The following is a 17,875-nucleotide window of genomic DNA, read 5'->3' as shown; positions in this document are numbered from 1 at the left end:
ACAACACAATTTGAGACTACATTTCATATTGCAAAATTGACATGAGAAAGTGAAATGACTAAGGAAGCCCACATTTTTTATCTTAGAAGTCTTCAAAAGTCATACTGTAAAGTTGGTTAGAATCTATAAAAATTATTTTAGAAATGAAAATTAAACTACCAGAAAAATAGAGGTATCAATATCCCCTGGAAAGCCTAAGCAACATAGTGTTGTGCTACTATCTGTAAGTACAATAGTATATACTAACTGAATGGTATAAAATTCAAAGACGCCTCCGAAAATAAAAGTAGTCCTTGGGTTTCCATCCTTTTAAGAAGCTTCAGTAATCAGAAATACAATCACCACAGCAACATGTTTCTGAATTTTGCTTTTTTTCCACCTGTGAGACACTTGTTCACCAAAGGAGAAGACTGAGGAGTTTTCATCTTTGCAAAACTGGTCCTTGAAACCATAGACTTGTAGCTGTTTTGGAAATATTTTTGTATTAGCTCTAGTACTTATGCCAATAATTGGAAAGGAGACAATGCTGTTAACATTTAAAATAGTGGAAAAAAACCTATGTTGCTTTGTTTCTTCCAAGGAGTGCTACTATTATAATTAATACTCTAGTAACATTTCCTTTAGGAAATGTCTCACACATACATGGTCAGCTGCTGGGCTTGCTCCTTCTGGTCTCAGTCACACAAGACATCTAGGTATGCACCTAATTCTAACCAAACAACTAGTCCCACTACAGTGTACAGAACTATTTACCTATTTAATTATGGACAACCACTTTGGTACCCTGCTGAATCAGGGCCTTAGCTACTATTTTGAATTATCCTGCAATAAAAGGCATAACAGAAAAATCTAGGAAGCAAAAAGAAACAAAAAAACCAAATTAACAAATGAACAGAAAATTTTCATAATGCATCTTGCTCAGGTAAGTCTAATTTGAATTCTTCTCTATGGTTGGAGTATTCCCCTTGCTGGTTCCACAAACTGTCACACTCACAAATGTACACTCACAAATGAGTTAAATTTTAACAACAATAACAACAAAAATCCTGCTCTGCCTTTTGGAAGAAAAAGTTTCTTTATTAGAAAGCAGAGACTGATTTTTCCAGCAAACAATGGATTTCTTCAAAGATGTTAATAGTATCTGAATCAAAACCAGCCAGGAGGTAGCAACTTCAGAAGAAATAAGTTTGAAATGTATCACTCCCCTTTCAATGGATTCCCAGTAGTCCCCAAACGCACAGTTTTTACAACTACAAAAATACATGTTCTTTGTAAACAGGAACAATGACTGGCAGTCCCAGAGGAAGAAAGACACTCTCTAATCTCTCCTCAGGCAGAATAAACAAAGTTCTTCCATCTCTGAAAGCTCTTAGTTAGAAACTAATGGATAAGCGGAACAATAATCTTAGCCTGAAAAAAAAACCAACAAAAAACACAGCCCTCTAAAACCAAATAAAAGGTTACTCTCCCCTGTTTGATGTCTCTGGTACACTTCAGTGATGCAGAAGAAATATCTGGACAAACCCAACAAAGGCCCACTTGCACTGGTAGTTATTTGACCAGCCAACCAACAGCACTTGGAGGGAAAAAAGATAAACCTGAAATGAACCTGATAAACAATATACAGAATAACTAATAAAATACATCCATAGTTTAAAGGAGGCCTGGGTTAAAGAGATCAGTGAAAAGTGTCACACCTCCTTGGCAGCTTCTAACGTGACCTGAAAGGTCACATTTATTTGCAACACAACAACTGCTCAGCCATGGAAGCTGCATATTTCTGAAAGAATCCACAGTCGATTGACTTACACTGTAGAAGCTGTATCTTCATCCAGATGGACTAAGGAAACACATATTTAGGAAAAAAAAAAAAAATCAGACTCCCATTAGAATAGTGAAGATTCAATGGGATTTTTTTCATCCTGGGAATTTAGACTGCTCCAGGACAAACACTGGGGTAACAAACAATCAATTTTGTATTATTGAAAATAGTAAATAGCTGAGTAGAGCATAATGACGGCCTTTGATGGAAGTTAATGATAAAGAACTGGGATGAAAAGCACCGAAGCCCTCATTCAAAGCAGCCCCAACTCTGAAGAACACACTTATGCAGGCAAGCACTCGGTGGGAGATACCTCACATTTGTCTACATTTTATGTAAAAGCCAAGTAAGCCCTTAATGCATGTGCTGTGCTTTTTGCCACCACAAAACCTGCAGCTAATCCGCACGAGTTATTTCTTCCACAAGCAAGCAAGCCTCCAGCAATTCTCATGTTCATCAGAGCTACAGATTGCTGTAAGGGCAAGTTATTAACATAAGCTCTTCATCAAATGAGGTTCTCAGAAGAGTCTAAGACACTGATTAACAAACAGTGCAATTCCCCCATCCCCTTCCTCCTATTTTAAACCAGGGCCACAGAAGGTTTGGGGTTTTGTTTTTGTTTTTTTTTAAAGCTAAGTCTGAACACAGTGCCTGGAGCAAGAGCAGGCGAGAGCTCCATGCCCCGCCAAGCTGAGGGGCACCTACGGGGTTGAGGGAAGGAAACTCGGGGGCTTCCATCCAGCTGCTGTTGCCTAACTTGCGGGAGCAGATGGAGAATGACTTTTGGACATACGTAGGCTCATTTCTACACGTTTTTAAAATTTAGGAAACTGTCATGTTCTGCACAGGCATTAAGCATGATGTGTGTCTCCAGAGGTCAATGCAGGTACACCGGGAGCGTATTTGGCCCTGTATAACATACTGCTCCCTCTCCTCCCCCTTTACTTAAGTGTTCTGCTTTTTTGAAACCCAATGGTAGGTAAAATATCTCCATACAGAAGTTTCTTCCTACGTATTTCAAATTTGATCTGGTTCCAATATATATCATACCGATAATTTGAATGGGAAATTAACCATCCTGGTGTATACATTTCTCATAACACTTCACAAAAGACATATTCCCCAACTTACCTCACGCACTCCACACCTTAACATTAAACACACAAAGCAGCTTTGGTTCCCCCTCCCCGCACGCACGCTTTGTTCGGCGATCCATTTTTCTACACCGCCAAGCTCACTTGAATAAACATGACGAGCAAACCTGCGGCACTCATCCCAACCCAGCATCCCAACCCAGTGCTCTTTAATGTATGCAATTACGCTAATCTGTGAAGAAGGCTGCCAGCGGAAACCAAATACGAGAACGTCAGCATTCCTGACTAACGTGCCACGCTGCAACCCAGCGCAACAAAAAAAGCTCCTTAACATACCGAATTGGACTCCTCAGAGCAGGAGGGTTTTTGTTTTGCTTCCACTCCAGAGAGGAATCACGGCTACCACCCTCCAGCGAACTGTGCGAGGAGTTCAAGGCCAAGAGGCCCGAGCCTTTTCAGATCTACATGGACCATCCCAGCTTCCTAATAAAGGAAAGGCTCTTGGCTGCAGGAAATGAAACTGTGATTTAGATAAAGATAATAGACTCCAGCCCCAAGTTAAGTGGAGCAGATCTACCACGAGTGCGATCTACAGATAGGCTACTCAGTGCGCAAACCATTGAACTAGCATCATCCTCCTCCTTACCAAGGCAACCGCTATGCTTTTTTCTTTATTCCGAACCACGACTGTAGGGAGCTGGCGAGGAGGAAGGAGTCCGATGAAGCCTCTCCTATTGCCTCTTCAGGTCCTCAGCCAAATCCAAGCCTTTTCCTTCTCCCATATCTTAACCACCCCTGCCAGACGTAATAGCCACACTACTCCCGTAACTGTAAAGATGCCCTTGATTCAGCAGCCTTGCTCCTGATTTTTATTATTTTTTTTGCAGGAAATAAAAAGCAATGTTTCATGCTCATTAAAGGCCAGTGGATCCTTGGTGATGTATTGGTGCGTCAAATGCTTGCAGTAAAACAAAACCCCCGAAGTTAAAAATCTTCACAGTGCACTTATGAGACCATTTAAGATGGTCAGTGTAAGACAGCAATACACTCTGCTATTTTTCATGATTGCTGAGAATATGCAGAGCAAGATCCTAAAGTTTTTCACTGAAAGAACTACTGTGATACCCACTATATATCTGATAAATAGTACTTACCTGTCTGCTGGTTTAAACACAAACCTATGCAGTATCAAGAATGACTCAAAGATTAAAACCAACATGTTAAAAGCAAAAAATAAATACTACACCTGAGGAAATAAGGCCTAGTCAGCTGGCACCTTTTCACCACAAAAATATCCTAATTAACTAGGGCCAATAATAAATCTGCATGAGAAGGAAACTTTATCTGTGCTTCTTTCCTATGTACACACAGAAATCAGCCACCAGGGGAAAAAAAAAAAAAAAAAAAAAAAAGAAAAAAAAAGGAAGAGGAACAAATACACAACAAGTTTCCAAACCTTTTCATCTTGTAAAGCCTCCCTGCACTAAAAAATAATTATTAATAACCAGGTTTCCATAAACCACAGATTTTGCATTGAGACTTAAACGCTTCAGTAATATTTATATTGCATTAACATCTGATTTACACTCGTCTAAAAGAAAACTGTGTGTGAAAACTGAAAAGAAAAAAAGCCCAAACAACCAAAAAACCCAACCCCCTCACAGACCTCCGAGCTCTGCCCTGCTTTCAGTTTCCAAGGAAGGGGCTGCAACCTGAGGAACAAGCGAGTGAGACAGCCCCACCGCCCACGCCACCCTAACCTGGGCAGAGCAGCAGCCCCACGGACGGCTATTTGCAGCAAACGCGTTGTTCCACGCAGGGCTCCATCAGCCGGCTAAACTTCGCGGCGCCGGGGAAAGCGGGGCGGCAGGACGCCGGTGCTCACCCCACGGCCAGACCAACTCCCAGCAAACACCCCCATAACGTCCCACCGCTTGAATGCCAAGCCCACGCGGGACCCGCCTCGCACCGTACCACGGTCACGTTAAATTAAAAACGCTACCACCAACGCCCACCAGCTCCGACGATGTCAGCACTCAGGCTAACACCCCCCGCCCCCGGCTTCAAGCTCCGTGTGACGAGCCGCCGCCCCGGCCGGGGCCGCCGCTCTCCCGCCGCGGGGGCTGCTCTCCCAGGAGCCGAACCCGGCCCCGCCAGGCCCGCGCCTGCCCCGTGACCGGCCGAGGCGCCTCGCGGCACCTCACCAACCGCGGCCGCGGCCCCGGGACGCCCGGGCAGCGCCCCCCCCCCCCGCAGTGAACACGCCCGTTTCTTCTCCCTCCCTCGCCCACTGGTGTCGCAACACCTACCGGGGCGGCCGGCACGGTCCCCGGTCCCCCGCCCCGGCGGCTCACAGCGCTCCCCGGCCGGGGCAGGTGGGACGGGGCCGAGGACGGCAGCGGGCGCCCGACCGCGCCGGTCCGCTCCGGCCCGGTGCCCCACGTACCTGTTCGCGCCCGCCGGCCGCGCCGCCGCCCCCTCGCCGGGGGTGCTCCTGAGGAAGAAGCGGGAGAAGGTGCTGTGCCAGGAGGTGCCGGCCCGCCGCCGGCTGCCCCCGCCGGACATCGCCGCCGCCGTGCGGGACGGGACGCTGACGGGACGGGACGGGACGCTGACGGGACGGGACGGGACGGGACGGGACGGGAGGCGCCGCCAGCAGCCGCCCGGCACCGAGTCCCCGCGGTGGCGGGAGGCAGCGGCGGCAAACACCTCCCTCCTCCCCCTCCGGGGGCGGCCACCGCCCGCCCTCCGGGCGGAGCCGCCGCTCCGCCTCCGCCCGCCCCTTCCCGCTCGGCGGGGCGGCCGCGGCGCGGAGGGTCCGGGTGCAGGAGGCGGCAAGGACGAAAGCTGCGCCCGGGCAGGCGGGCTCCTGCGCCGCGCGGCACGGAGAAGGTGTTTCACCACTGTCCCTGCGCCGGCAGCCTCCTTCCTTTCGGCACATCCAGGACTGGCTCCGCCGCGCGGCGGGGGGGGGCGTGGGGGGTGTGTGTGTGTGTGTGTCAGTTTCTGCCCTGCAGAGCGCACAGGGTCGCGGGAGGAACGCGAGGGCAGCAGAGAGGGAAGTACCGGCACACGCAGCCTGCGGCCTCCTCCCGAGGAGGGGTGTTCGGCTGGGTCTTGTGTTGTTTTTTTAAGTTAACGTGGCATAATTAGTGTGAACAAAGAGAAAAGATCAGAAGTGAAATCAACTCTGTAAGAAAAAGGACAGACAGCCTTGAAAATTTATACGCCTGGCTGACTGCAAACACCAACGCTAGCCTACTGTTTTTAACTTGTGCCGACTCTGAGATACTATGCGTGTTTGTTAATGCAAAGTCAGTAACTGGCTTCACACTGTTGCGGGCCGGGCCCCCACGTAGCATACGCACCTGTTACGCCAGCACAGTAAAACATCTGCATCGAATAAAGGTGCGCACCAGCAGTGGCGTAGCTGTTTCACCACTCACCTCCCTCTGTCACTTTGGGATAAGTTCAGGCCATTATTGCTGATGAGTGACTTGGAGGATGGGGGTTCTCCTGCTTTTTTAAAAGATATCTTCCTAGAAAGGAGTTTGGTTTGGTTTGGTTGGTTTTTTTGTTTGTTTGTTGTTTTTTTTTAATAGCTTCATTTTTCTCCTGGTGAGGACTATGGCCTCCCTTGAGTTAACATCAAACTATCTCTACCAACAGAGATGACCTTGCCATTGCAATAACCCGGTGACAAATGTTATCTTCGTTTTATAGATAGAGGTGATGCACAAAACCTTAGTGCTCCACTGAGTGTGAATTACTGGTAAAACAGACTAACCTTGATGTTAGGATTTTAAATTCAGAACCATACTTTCTTCTTTTCTCACCTTGATGAGCATCTCTGCTGTTCTTTGTGACTGCCTACACCTCACACCTTTTCATCAGCTCCTTTTTGCATCATACCATCCCACAGCATCATAGAGTGGCCGAGGTTGTAAGGGATTTTGGGATGTCACCTGGTCCAAGCCCCCTGCTCGAGTGGGGCCACCCACAGCAGGTTGCCCGGGACGATGTCCAGCTGGCTTTTGAATATCTCCAAGGATGGAGACTCCAGTCTCTCTGGGCAACCTGTGCCAGTGTTCACCTCTTTTCTGTAAGTTTTTTTTCCATTTGTTCACCTCAATCCACCTCCTCTATACCCAAGGCCTCTTTGTCCGTATTCTTTACCGCTGTGCCATAGTATCAGCCTGCCATGGCTGCAACTTAGGGTGGATATGAAGCTGGTAGTATAGGCCCATCTGCAGAGCAGCAGCAATAAAACAGCCTGGAAATAAACTATTGGCTACTTTTCTGTCTACTTTCCACTGCCTCAGCTATAAGCAAAATCTTTAAGAAACGTGCATACAGCTCCCCTCCGTATTGTCCAGGTCTCATACAGCTTTGATGTGGATTTTAAAAACAGAGACACGGGTGGATATTGGACATGTACTTAAATCTTTACCAGTCTGTCTGGGTTGTTTCACAGGTTACAAAAAGTAGTTTTCTCATGGTATAATTACCAGTCACAAACTGGTAATTTATTCAGGGGACCAGCTCTTAGTACCTAGCAAGGTCCTGCCTAGTTTTCAGCGTCTAGGTAAGGAACAGACAAGTCTCTCAGTCATACGTATGCCCCAAACCTAGCACAGAAATGTGAAGTGTTTCATTCCAGAACAGTATAGAGAAAAAAAGAAACCACATTTTGAGAGTACCTACACATCACCCATTCTCAGGGAAATGGCTATCAGAGTTAAAACTACAAAATGTAACAGCAGCCTCTATGGAACATTATAGAGGAGACGCTCCCTCTGACATTCAAAATAAAAGTAATTAAGGCTCCAAAACCAAATTAGAAGAGTGGCAATTTATTGGGACTGCACAAACAGGCTGCAGGGAGGCTTAGGCTCTCAGTGACTGTTTATTAGTATTAATTATTCTTTGCCACGTACATCTCACAGCTTCCCTGCTTATTGCTTAAGTAAGGTCTAATCCCTAAACTGTTGCAAACATGAATATAATAATTAGCATTTATAAAGCATCCGGTATCTTCAAAGGATTTAAGCATTAATTAATCCTCATAACCACCTCAGCATGTAGTTAAGTATAATATGGTGAATGGTTTGCACACAGAGCCAGTCAAAACACCTAGCTGTGTCCAAAATCTGTCCACACTCTACCAGCAAGGCGCCTGGAGGGGCACCACAGTGCAGCATGAAGCATTACCAGGGCTGTGCTTGTCCCAGAACAAAGAGCCAACCTAATCAGAAATGCTAATCCCAGACAGTAACATTTTGTGCTCAAATCTGTTTCTCCTTTCTTCACTGCATCTAAAAGCAGAAAATACAGAAATGTACCAAATCACAGTTCTACCAGAGGCACATAAGGAAATTCTAATCAAAGTAGTAAAACTATATCTATATAAAAGATGAACATGGCCCAGATTAGATAATCCCTTTCTTTTTCCGTACCCTGGAGTAACTGAGTACCACATGACTTAAGAGTAAATAATTTTGATACATTTAAAATAATAAAATGGGAATCGTCAGCAGAGTTGCCAACAGGAACCCAGTTTTAGCCATCTACACCTTCCATGAAAGGAGAAAAGTTAGGCTTTTACCCAAAGATTCAGTATCTACCATGTGGCAGGTGGCCTTGTGTATTAACACAGCTGTCAGCATTAACAGCAGCACCAACACATGCAAACCAAAACAGATGGGGGAAACAGGTTCCTTTCGGCCTCAGATTAGAGTACTCACATGTGGCCCATATGAGGTAATACAGCATTGCCAAAGGCAGTGAGAAACCATTAAAACACAGTTGCAGAGGGATACAATGGCACAGAAGAGGAAATGTCAAGTTGAGGCTCTCAATATTTTTTTCTTTTTTTTAAAGTTCATCCTGCCCAGAGTTTCACTTCAATCAGTATCTTGAATAAGAGAGGGGAGGGTGCTATGCCTGTTCCATATCCACTAATTTTCTACTGCAATTCAGATTATAATGGTTGTGCACAAGGGAAACCTCCCCCTTCTCCTTGCTGCTTTAGAGTGAGCAGATGGTGAAATTTTAATTGTGCTTTCTGAATTTCCTCCCTTTTATGGTTCTTTAAAATCTTGAGTCAAATCTTTTGTTTTGTTTGGATACCAAAAAGGAAAGCAAGTTTCCATCATACTGGTTTATGAAGAGCCCTCCTCTCACATCATTTTAGAACTTTTCTGATACATTAAAGTCATAACTAGGGGATAAATGTAGTCTTAAAACCACCAAACTAAACATTTTCCCTGCAAGCACATTTCAGCACAACTATTAAATGAAAAAAAAACATCCTCAAACTGTTTGCATTGTTGGACAACTACAATAAGAAATTGTCTTATGTTTTGAGGTACAACCCTGCTAAACAAAAGCATAGTTCAGTTTTCTGTTTCATGCATGTCTAATGCATTTATCTATAAAAATATTTTGTATGTCTTGGCTACTTTTTCTTGTTAATAGGCAATCCCATTTTCCAGGCTCTTACAGAACATCTCTACAGGTAGATGTAGCACTAATGGCAATAGTATTTTAATAATGGGTGGTCCCTTACCTATCTTTTTCCTTTCCAGTATGTATATTATAATATATTATGGCAAGGTTTCTAATAGGTGGCATGAGACCGTGAATTAATAAATGCACATAATAGAGTCATCACATGCAGTATTTCCTAGCCATTTTTCACAGTATTAGTTGTCCAGATGTTGAAACAAATACTGATGACTTTAAAATCTCTAATCTACGCTTATTCTAAAATGAAGGTGAACATCAGAATTGAAGATTTGGGTCTTGGATATGTTATTACACAGATGAAGCATGTTAGCAAGGATTTCTAGGATATATTTTCTATCTAGCTATGACCTTCTGCTGTAAAGCATGCACTGCGCAGCTTCCAGCAATCCTCATCCTTTAACTGTGAACACAGTTCCTCCATTTGATTTAGTGAAAATGGTTTAGAAGAGAGCCACATGGTCAGCTGCTATTGTTCAAATGCCTTCGTGTCTGGAGTAGACAGCTGGAAATGACTCATGGTGTTAACTGCAGTTACTGAGAGCCATAACTATGTTCTTTATTATTTTGAATAAGATTTATACGCTGTGCCACCTATGGCCAAAGTTCAGTGTAGTAATTAAAATCTTTAAATCAACTTTTTGGAAGGCCTCTTCAACTTGTTTTCCACACTATAATTTGTGACATTTACATTTACCCAGTAGCAGAAGTGCTAAAATGGAAAACTAATTGTAAAGAACAAAATAAAAAAAGACAAACATACCTACAAACCCTCTTTTAAAATAGACTTTTGCTACACCTGGGCATGGAGCAAAAAGCACTCAAAAGCCTCATACAATGGTGGTATGTACGCACCTATACCCTAGATGAGGACCAAAGTAATTTTCTGTTAATTCCAACAGAATTGATAACTTTCAGCTGATTAGCACAGCTTGTCTGGAAGGGTTTCAAGACATTTTTGGTAGCACCTCATATCAATCACACTTGTGTGAATACAAAGACGAAACTCACTTGCGCTCTTACCAATGCTAATCATTGCAAAACACCCTACCCTAACTGCAGCTCAAGAAAATCTGCATTTCATGTAATGAGGTCTCTGTAAAACCATCCTATTCTGGGTTATGCTTCCTTGCTAAACCAATCTGTCTATTCACCACCACTCTTACTAGAAGAATTATGGTTAAACAAAGTGCTTCAGTAAGCTAATTTCATCCAACTTTTAACATATATTGTATGTATGGTAAAAAGCAGCATAAATAATTCAGTGTCCAGAAGAATGCAAGAGCTTTCAAGAAGAGGTGTCTTACATGCAAATAAAGGAAATCCATGAAATACATAACCTGCAACTTGTACATTGTAATACATTTAACACTTTTCCACCTAGAATGTCGTTAGAGTATCAGATTTGTAGTTAAAAAAATCAATATACACCTTTCCGTACACACCTACACACTTTCAAATATCAAATCAATTACTAATATTCTAAAGGCTTACCCTATGTCCATGCATGTACATAAAAGGACATTTTTCAATTTGCAAATTACTAAGCAGTTTTGAATTGTGGTGCAAGTCCATGTACAGTAATCTTAAGCCTCTGGACAGCAGACTTCCCCTTTTTAGTTACCTTTCAAAAATTTCTTTAAACTAGTCTCTGGACCTGAAGGCTTCCTAGAACCACTGACTGCAACACACTGTCAGAGACTCACCAATTCCACCCCTTTGTCTGTACTGCTAGATTTCACAACACAGAATACTTTTTAACCCAATGATCTGAGCCCTTTATAAAACATTATTCAAAATGTTTGAAAATTAGAAGATAGATATATATATATATAAGTAAACTCTTACCACATTGATAGCGAGCACATGTATTAATTAGTATATTCCAAAAGGAAGAATCATCTTTGTCCGGAGGAATACACTGCAAAATATTCTGTATTTAAAAATGACTCTAAGTACACCAGTCTCTAACATGCAGAATTCTTACAGATTTGAGCCAAACGGGATCATAAAAGCTTTTGGCTGCAAATATTGCAGAATCCCATCTGGTTTCACGGCACAACTTATCTTCTTCTCCACTTCATTTAAGCTTCCAGAAAGAAATTTAAAAAAAGAAAAAAAGAAAACAAAGAGACCTTTTCTTATGTATACAAATTATATCCATAAGTTACTCCAAACAGGCAGAAAATACTTCAATCTTATTACAGAACAAACAGAAAAACAGAGTCTAATTCTTGGCATACAAGTTTCATGTAACAGTAAACAGTATGTATAGCATACAGAAAAAGGGTAAGAAAGAAATATTAAAGCCCAAGTTTGTAAGAATGCAAGTGACCGTTAATCAGACTATGCCTAGTTAGCTGGATAAGTAACAGCATAACTGACACCCCACCCACCCCTTTTTTTAAGTAAGTCCAACACAACAGAAACTTTAGTAGGGGAAAGAAAATTTCTCTTAATACCCGAGAACAAGAATTTTGAATAATCCATATGTTTCCTCACTCAAGCATTCATTGTTATTGAAGTCAGAGAAGAAAGCTTTTTCAGTGAAGTAAACAGCATCATAAGGAAATGTGTGGCTAATGGGGATATAAGCCTAAAACTCAGTCTTTTTATCTGACATGATTCTTTAGAAATATTTTCTGTATGTAACGTACAGCTTTAGTCCAATAAAACATGAGTAATAAGATTAAAGGGGTTTCCCTACAATGGCAGATAGCATTTTGTAGGATACACTTACTGTTGCTCGTAAGTATTAGATGTACAGCAGTTCTTCCAAGTTTTGTTCAGGGTGTGCTGAACTGCTGCTGAAAAGAAATGTTCACATTATCTCTTCATTAAATCAATTCCCTGAATAAAGCTGTAAACTTTGCTTTATATTAGGAACTGATTGAAGTGCTCCTATTTAGTGTGATGCCAACATCAGATCAACTGTCATTCACTTAACAACTTTGGCATTGCTACAGCCTTGAAGAAAGCATATAGATATTTTGTATCCTGCATAAATCAAGGACTTATTAAAATGCATTACCTGACATGATGACAGAACACACACCTCAAGGAAAGCATGTCATGTATTATCCACAAAAGGGTTTTTTTAATCCTTTTTTGAACTATTGCATGACTTATCAGAGTAGACAGAGAACTAAGTAGTCCTTTAACAGTTAAGAAATGGGTGAAAGGAAGTTGGGTACTCAAAGTACTCCTACAACCTAAACTAGTTGATTTTGGATATATGTCTTTTAATTTCCAGAAACTGTAATGCTACAACATGAAAGGTCTGTACATATGCTGATACTGATAAGTCAGCACTGAAATGGCTATTCTGCAGTTGTTTTCTTATATTAAATTTATTGTTATTCTATAATGGTACCAATTAAAGAAATAGTAATGCTTAAACCTTAATTGCAATATGCAGCAATGCTTTCTAGCCACTAGATTGGATTAGTTTATGGATCAATTCAGCCTGCTTTGAAACTGCTGCCAAAATTTTTTTTAAGAGCATTAACTTGCTTTTAATTTAAACCTCAGCAGAGGACTTAAAAACCAGACAATTATCCATGGGTTCCAGGCACCTCAAAACAAAGTAACACTTTCCCTTTGAAAACTACCTTAAAAATGTAAAAGATCCCCTAACAAAAGGGTGTGGTGGTGGTGGAAATTATTACAGGAGAAAAGCATCACCTTTCCCAGCAGAAACATTCTACCCTTGAGAAGAAACCCTTCATCCATCCTTACTCCTCTAAAGCAAGAATATAACTACTGGCCAACAAAATCACGTGTCACAGACAAAGATGTTAAACTGGGACCAAGTTGTTTCCATGTAATCCGTTGCTATTATAATAGATGATGAAAAAATTCTTGGAATACTGTTATCATTGAAAACAACATACACTTTCTGGTTCATTTAATCCATTTGTTACTTGTTACATCAATTTTTAGACACCTTTTTCCCTGTTCAGTTTATGCTAATAAATGTTGGTGGATAAAATTAAAACATACAGAGATTTACTTGCAGAGTGAGATTTTAAGTAAAAAAAAAAAAAAAAAAAAAAGGCATTGCAAAGTTTTTCCCTAGTAACACCTTTAAACCTGTGTGATCATAAATACAGACAATGCCAGGAACAGCAATGATGCCTGACAGCTGATAACAACTCTTTTTACTCACAACTGCCTATTTTTCACAACTCATATTATGCCATTTCCTCTAAATTGGAAGTGTTACCAGTTAATCCCTGTTTAATAGTTATATCCTTTATTAGTGGAGTAAACTTTCCCAGTTCCGACTGGACCATACTACAAACTTATATTTTTACTAGATATTTCACTGGAATTATTCCTGGGGAACCTTGGTGTCTGGAGACCTCTTGCCAAGTTCTGCTATTCTTTTACATGGTTTCAACTCCATGGTTTTAAAATTTTGTGATTGTTTCTCTCTCAAGTTTGCATAGGCGTGCCTACACGAGTGTGTTAGCTCAGGTCACAAGGGTACTTTAAAGATCATCTTCACTAACAGTTCTTTTGTTTACATCACAAAGTAGGCTTGGAGTACACAAACTGAATTCTTTTTGGATGAAACTACACTGGAAAGCTCAGAGTACACCCAATGCGCTCCAACAACTAAGCAGCACTCAGTCTGGAGGGCCAGAAAGGAGCCAGGCTGAAGGAAACTCAGAAACACACAGACTGGGGACATCAGGTCCTTAGCACCAACTACCTTGCTCTACAAAAGCAGTTTGATGGGGCTGCTCTCCTTACTTCGAAGTCTGTATTGCCAAGCATCCACTTCAATCATTTATCATGATTACTTCATTGAGCCTCACGAGGCTTGGGTTTCTTTAATACTCATTAGCATTAGCATGATTCTACTTCAGCCCAAACAAACTTCTTCCACACATCCCAATTTTCTTGATGTCTTACATCCTTTCCTTACTGTCTTCCCTTTACTGAGAACTGTTAAGGCAACTCTTCAGCAAACTAAATTTGGTCCAATGACTATCTTGCTAGGCCTACAATCTCCTTACTGATCTCCAAAGACAAAGTTGTTTTTAAAAAGACTGCCTAACATTAAGTTTCTAAATTTATACTTCATTTACTAAACAAGTTAAAACCTGATCTTCAAAGGTGCCCCCTGAATCACAGAAATTACTTACTCTCCCTTGTGACTTGGTGCCCGAGCAATATGATTGTAATACAATTAAGTTCATCTTCTGATAAACAATTTGTAAAGCATAAGGTCATTTAATGGTAGACAAGAGACATTAACAGCCTAGCTTTCATTTTAAGGATTGATTTTGAAAAAGGGTAGTGGAAGTGGGTTTCAAGCTATCATTAAGAGTGGAAAAAGTAAACATGGCTAACTTACATGGTGAGATCCTGACATCCACTGAAAGAGTATGTTATCACATACGCATTGTACTTCTGAGAACAAGAACTTCATGTGGCTAGAAATATTCAGCCAATTAAGTAGCAATCCAACTGACTGAACACTGGTAAATTAATTATAAAGTGCTGGTTCACACCATCACAGATGCTTTCATGATGTAACTTACTATGACAAGAGCTATAGAGCCTCAGAACTAAAGTATGGTTATAGAACATTACTAAAAACACTTGGCATTTGTTGTAAGACAGCATCATAAGTCCCACATTCTGATTGGCTAGTACACATAATATTACTTTTGCATAGTAACAGTGCATTCTACAATTTAAGCAGTTGAGTATGGGCTGTGCAATAATAATAAAAAAAGATCAGGGCATATCAAGTTAACCTTTCAAAGCAAACTTTCCTGACCTTTCTGAAGGAGGAGAGTTGAAGCCTTTTCTCAGTAGTCCCCTTTTTTGCTTTTTTATTCCAGTCTTCTGTGACATTCTCTCATTATCTATTTTGTCCCCCCCCCTCAAAAAAAAAAAACAAAAACCCAACCCCAAAACCAAACACCAACAGGGAAGAGAGCTGCAAACTTTCACTAGCAGAGTACTCAGGAAAAGTTAAAAGCAGCAGACCAGAAAGTTTAGGAGCAAGATTTGTAAGGATTTCTCTGAAACAGAAGTAAGGCAGGCCAGAATGAATTAAAGAAATGGATGACAGAAATTAATCATACGGAGAGTGATCTCCCAAACAAGTAAAACTTTAAAGGGTTTTTTGTTTGTTTGTTTAAGAATAAACTGTATTTCTTGGCATAAGAAATGTTTGCTTTTAAGGACAATTATCCTGAATCAATGTTAATTTTATTTCTTATTACTAACAAAATGTTATTTCTTAGTTTGAGCTTCTGAGAGGAGTTGCTCTTTGAGACAGAGGGTTGCACAGCTGTTTTAAGGAGCACTGAAATGCAACATTACCATTCCACATATTATCACATCAGAATCCCTTCCTGCAGACAACTAACCAGTGCAGGTGAGGCGTTATGTCTAGCCTTTCACAGCAGCTTATCTTTCTTATTAGTAAATAAAAAGACCTAAGCATATTATACTTAGAGGGCTGAGATTAAAAGAAGGATCCATTACATTTACATCCTAACACTTAAAACAGAAAATTGCCCAGGAGTCTTCAGGCCACGCAGACTCTCAGCATACCTGCAAGTAGCTACAGGTTAAACACAGAAAGTTCCCATGGACTCATGTCCCAAGTACCAGAGGGGCAAGGCTAGAAAGAATTAGGATTCACACATTTACCTAATAGCCCCCGCTTAGTAAAGAAGATATGTGGAAGACAACATTTTGTATGTGAGAATGACTGCCTCACGTTTCAGCTGAAAATGCTGTAGTCTTAAGCATTACCAGGCATATTTTAAGGAAATTCATAAGTACATAGGAGGGCAGTGTGCTTAGTGCACAGAAGCAACAGCACGTAACATCGTGTGGGATGTAAAGACCAAACTCTCTGAGTCTCTTTCAGTAACTCTATTGCCTTTCAAGTTCCACTTAATGCGTACACCTGTAGTAACATGGAGGAAAAAAAAGGGACTATTCTGCAAGTCTCATTTAAACCTCCAAAGGAGCTTGTCTGCTTTGTTCTTAAAGCACAATGAACTCATACATGCAAACTATCTTGGAGCATCCAGGTAGAACTCATTGCTCTAATTATTTTAACATCCTAAATGTAATGGGAGAACAGCATTGAAGACTGACAGCCACCAGGCCCTTAGAAAACAACTCCAAAGAAGCCTTTTTGCACAGATGCATGAGGCTTTTGTGCAATATATGATCCTTGTACCAAATTCAATGTTATTAGAGCAACTCAAGGCTGTAGCAACTGTGTTTGTCAGGGACCTATGCCTGCACACCATGGGGGGAAAGGAGGTGAGCATGCAGACATCCCTCCAGTTATTTTATGTTCACAGAACAATCACAAATGTTCTAGAAGTGAGAGACAAGTAATGGCTGAAGTGGTATGGGGGGGGGGGGGGGGGATAACATCAAGCATTTTACTAACAGGATGTCCCCATTCCCACTCCAACAGGTCTCCATCCCGCACAGTGTCTTGGTAGGAGAGGAACAGAAAGAGCTGCTGAAGAAACCCCCCCCCCCCCAAAATTAAGAAGGGGAACAATAATCAACATAAATAACTAACTGCTGTTTTCAAAAAGGGCTTACTAACCACATCAGAAAGCAAAGAATAAAAGACAATAGAGTACTTTCCTCAGATTTGTCAGTGGAAGAACAAAGCAGTAGGTTCAAACAGCTTCCCATGACAGTAAAGGCAATCCATAAGATAAACATAGTACTTTGTGTTGTCTAACACAAACAAACAAAAATAATCAGAAAGCCATCAAGGTCCAGATTATTCAAGAAAGTCAGAAACACAGATAGATTTTATGTAAGAACCTAAATTTTCTTTGGTAGAAAAAAAATTAATGGCAACTTAAAATTAAATGTTTCATTTAAATAAGCTATATAAGTGAACCAAAATAATTACAAAATACTTATACTCAGCAAAAGATGTTTCCAACAAGTATTATTTTTGTTACCGTATTACCCAATGCAAAGTAAACCAGAAAATTATCCGCCCCACAATTCAGAGTTAGAAAAACGTCTCAATTATAAATTATTTTCCTACTTTGTATTTGATATTTTACAGATATTTAGATTCAAAGTTGAAAGAAGGCCAGAGAGAAATGTCACAGAAAGAGACATGAAAGATAAATACTTTCATGACAAACTGAACTCTCAGAATTACAGCATCCTGTAAGAAACATTTTTTACAGTAAGGCTTAGTTCCCTCTAGCAAATCAGGGGAGTTAATTTTAACTGTTTAATAATAACTGAAAGTACATGAAACTATTCTACCATTTCAGGCAGGTCCCTTTGCTCCAAATATTCCTCTATTAAGTGAGTCCTAGAAGGCACGCTTACAAAACATTTGTGTGGTTTATGTGCTAATAAGGGGGGGCAGGGGGAGGAGGTTTTGCAAGACCTACATATTACATCT

The 17,875-nt window shown here is 41.2% G+C and overlaps 1 protein-coding gene across 4 annotated transcripts in view; it reads right to left on the bottom strand.

Annotated features, from left to right (window-relative positions):
* CRYBG3 (crystallin beta-gamma domain containing 3) overlaps nt 1–5,644 on the bottom strand; it is a 97,986-nt gene extending 92,342 nt beyond the window's left edge. For all 4 annotated transcript variants that reach the window (XR_003924399.1, XR_005932909.1, XM_030020890.1 and 1 more), the window contains exons 1-2: nt 5,560–5,644; nt 5,363–5,520 (exon numbers count right to left, since the gene is read on the bottom strand). Coding sequence is in view for 2 of the 4 variants with exons in the window: in XM_030020890.1 (XP_029876750.1) it covers nt 5,363–5,481 (119 nt within the window). In the remaining 2 variants the exon portion in view is untranslated. The remainder of the gene's footprint in view (nt 1–5,362; nt 5,521–5,559) is intronic.
* Nucleotides 5,645–17,875: the final 12,231 nt, after the last annotated feature.

Source organism: Aquila chrysaetos, chromosome 7 (genome assembly GCF_900496995.4).
Source record: "Aquila chrysaetos chrysaetos chromosome 7, bAquChr1.4, whole genome shotgun sequence".
Taxonomy (NCBI): Eukaryota; Metazoa; Chordata; class Aves; order Accipitriformes; family Accipitridae; genus Aquila; species Aquila chrysaetos.
Note: the sequence above shows the minus strand (reverse complement) of the source record. Positions and strands in the feature narration are given on the sequence as shown.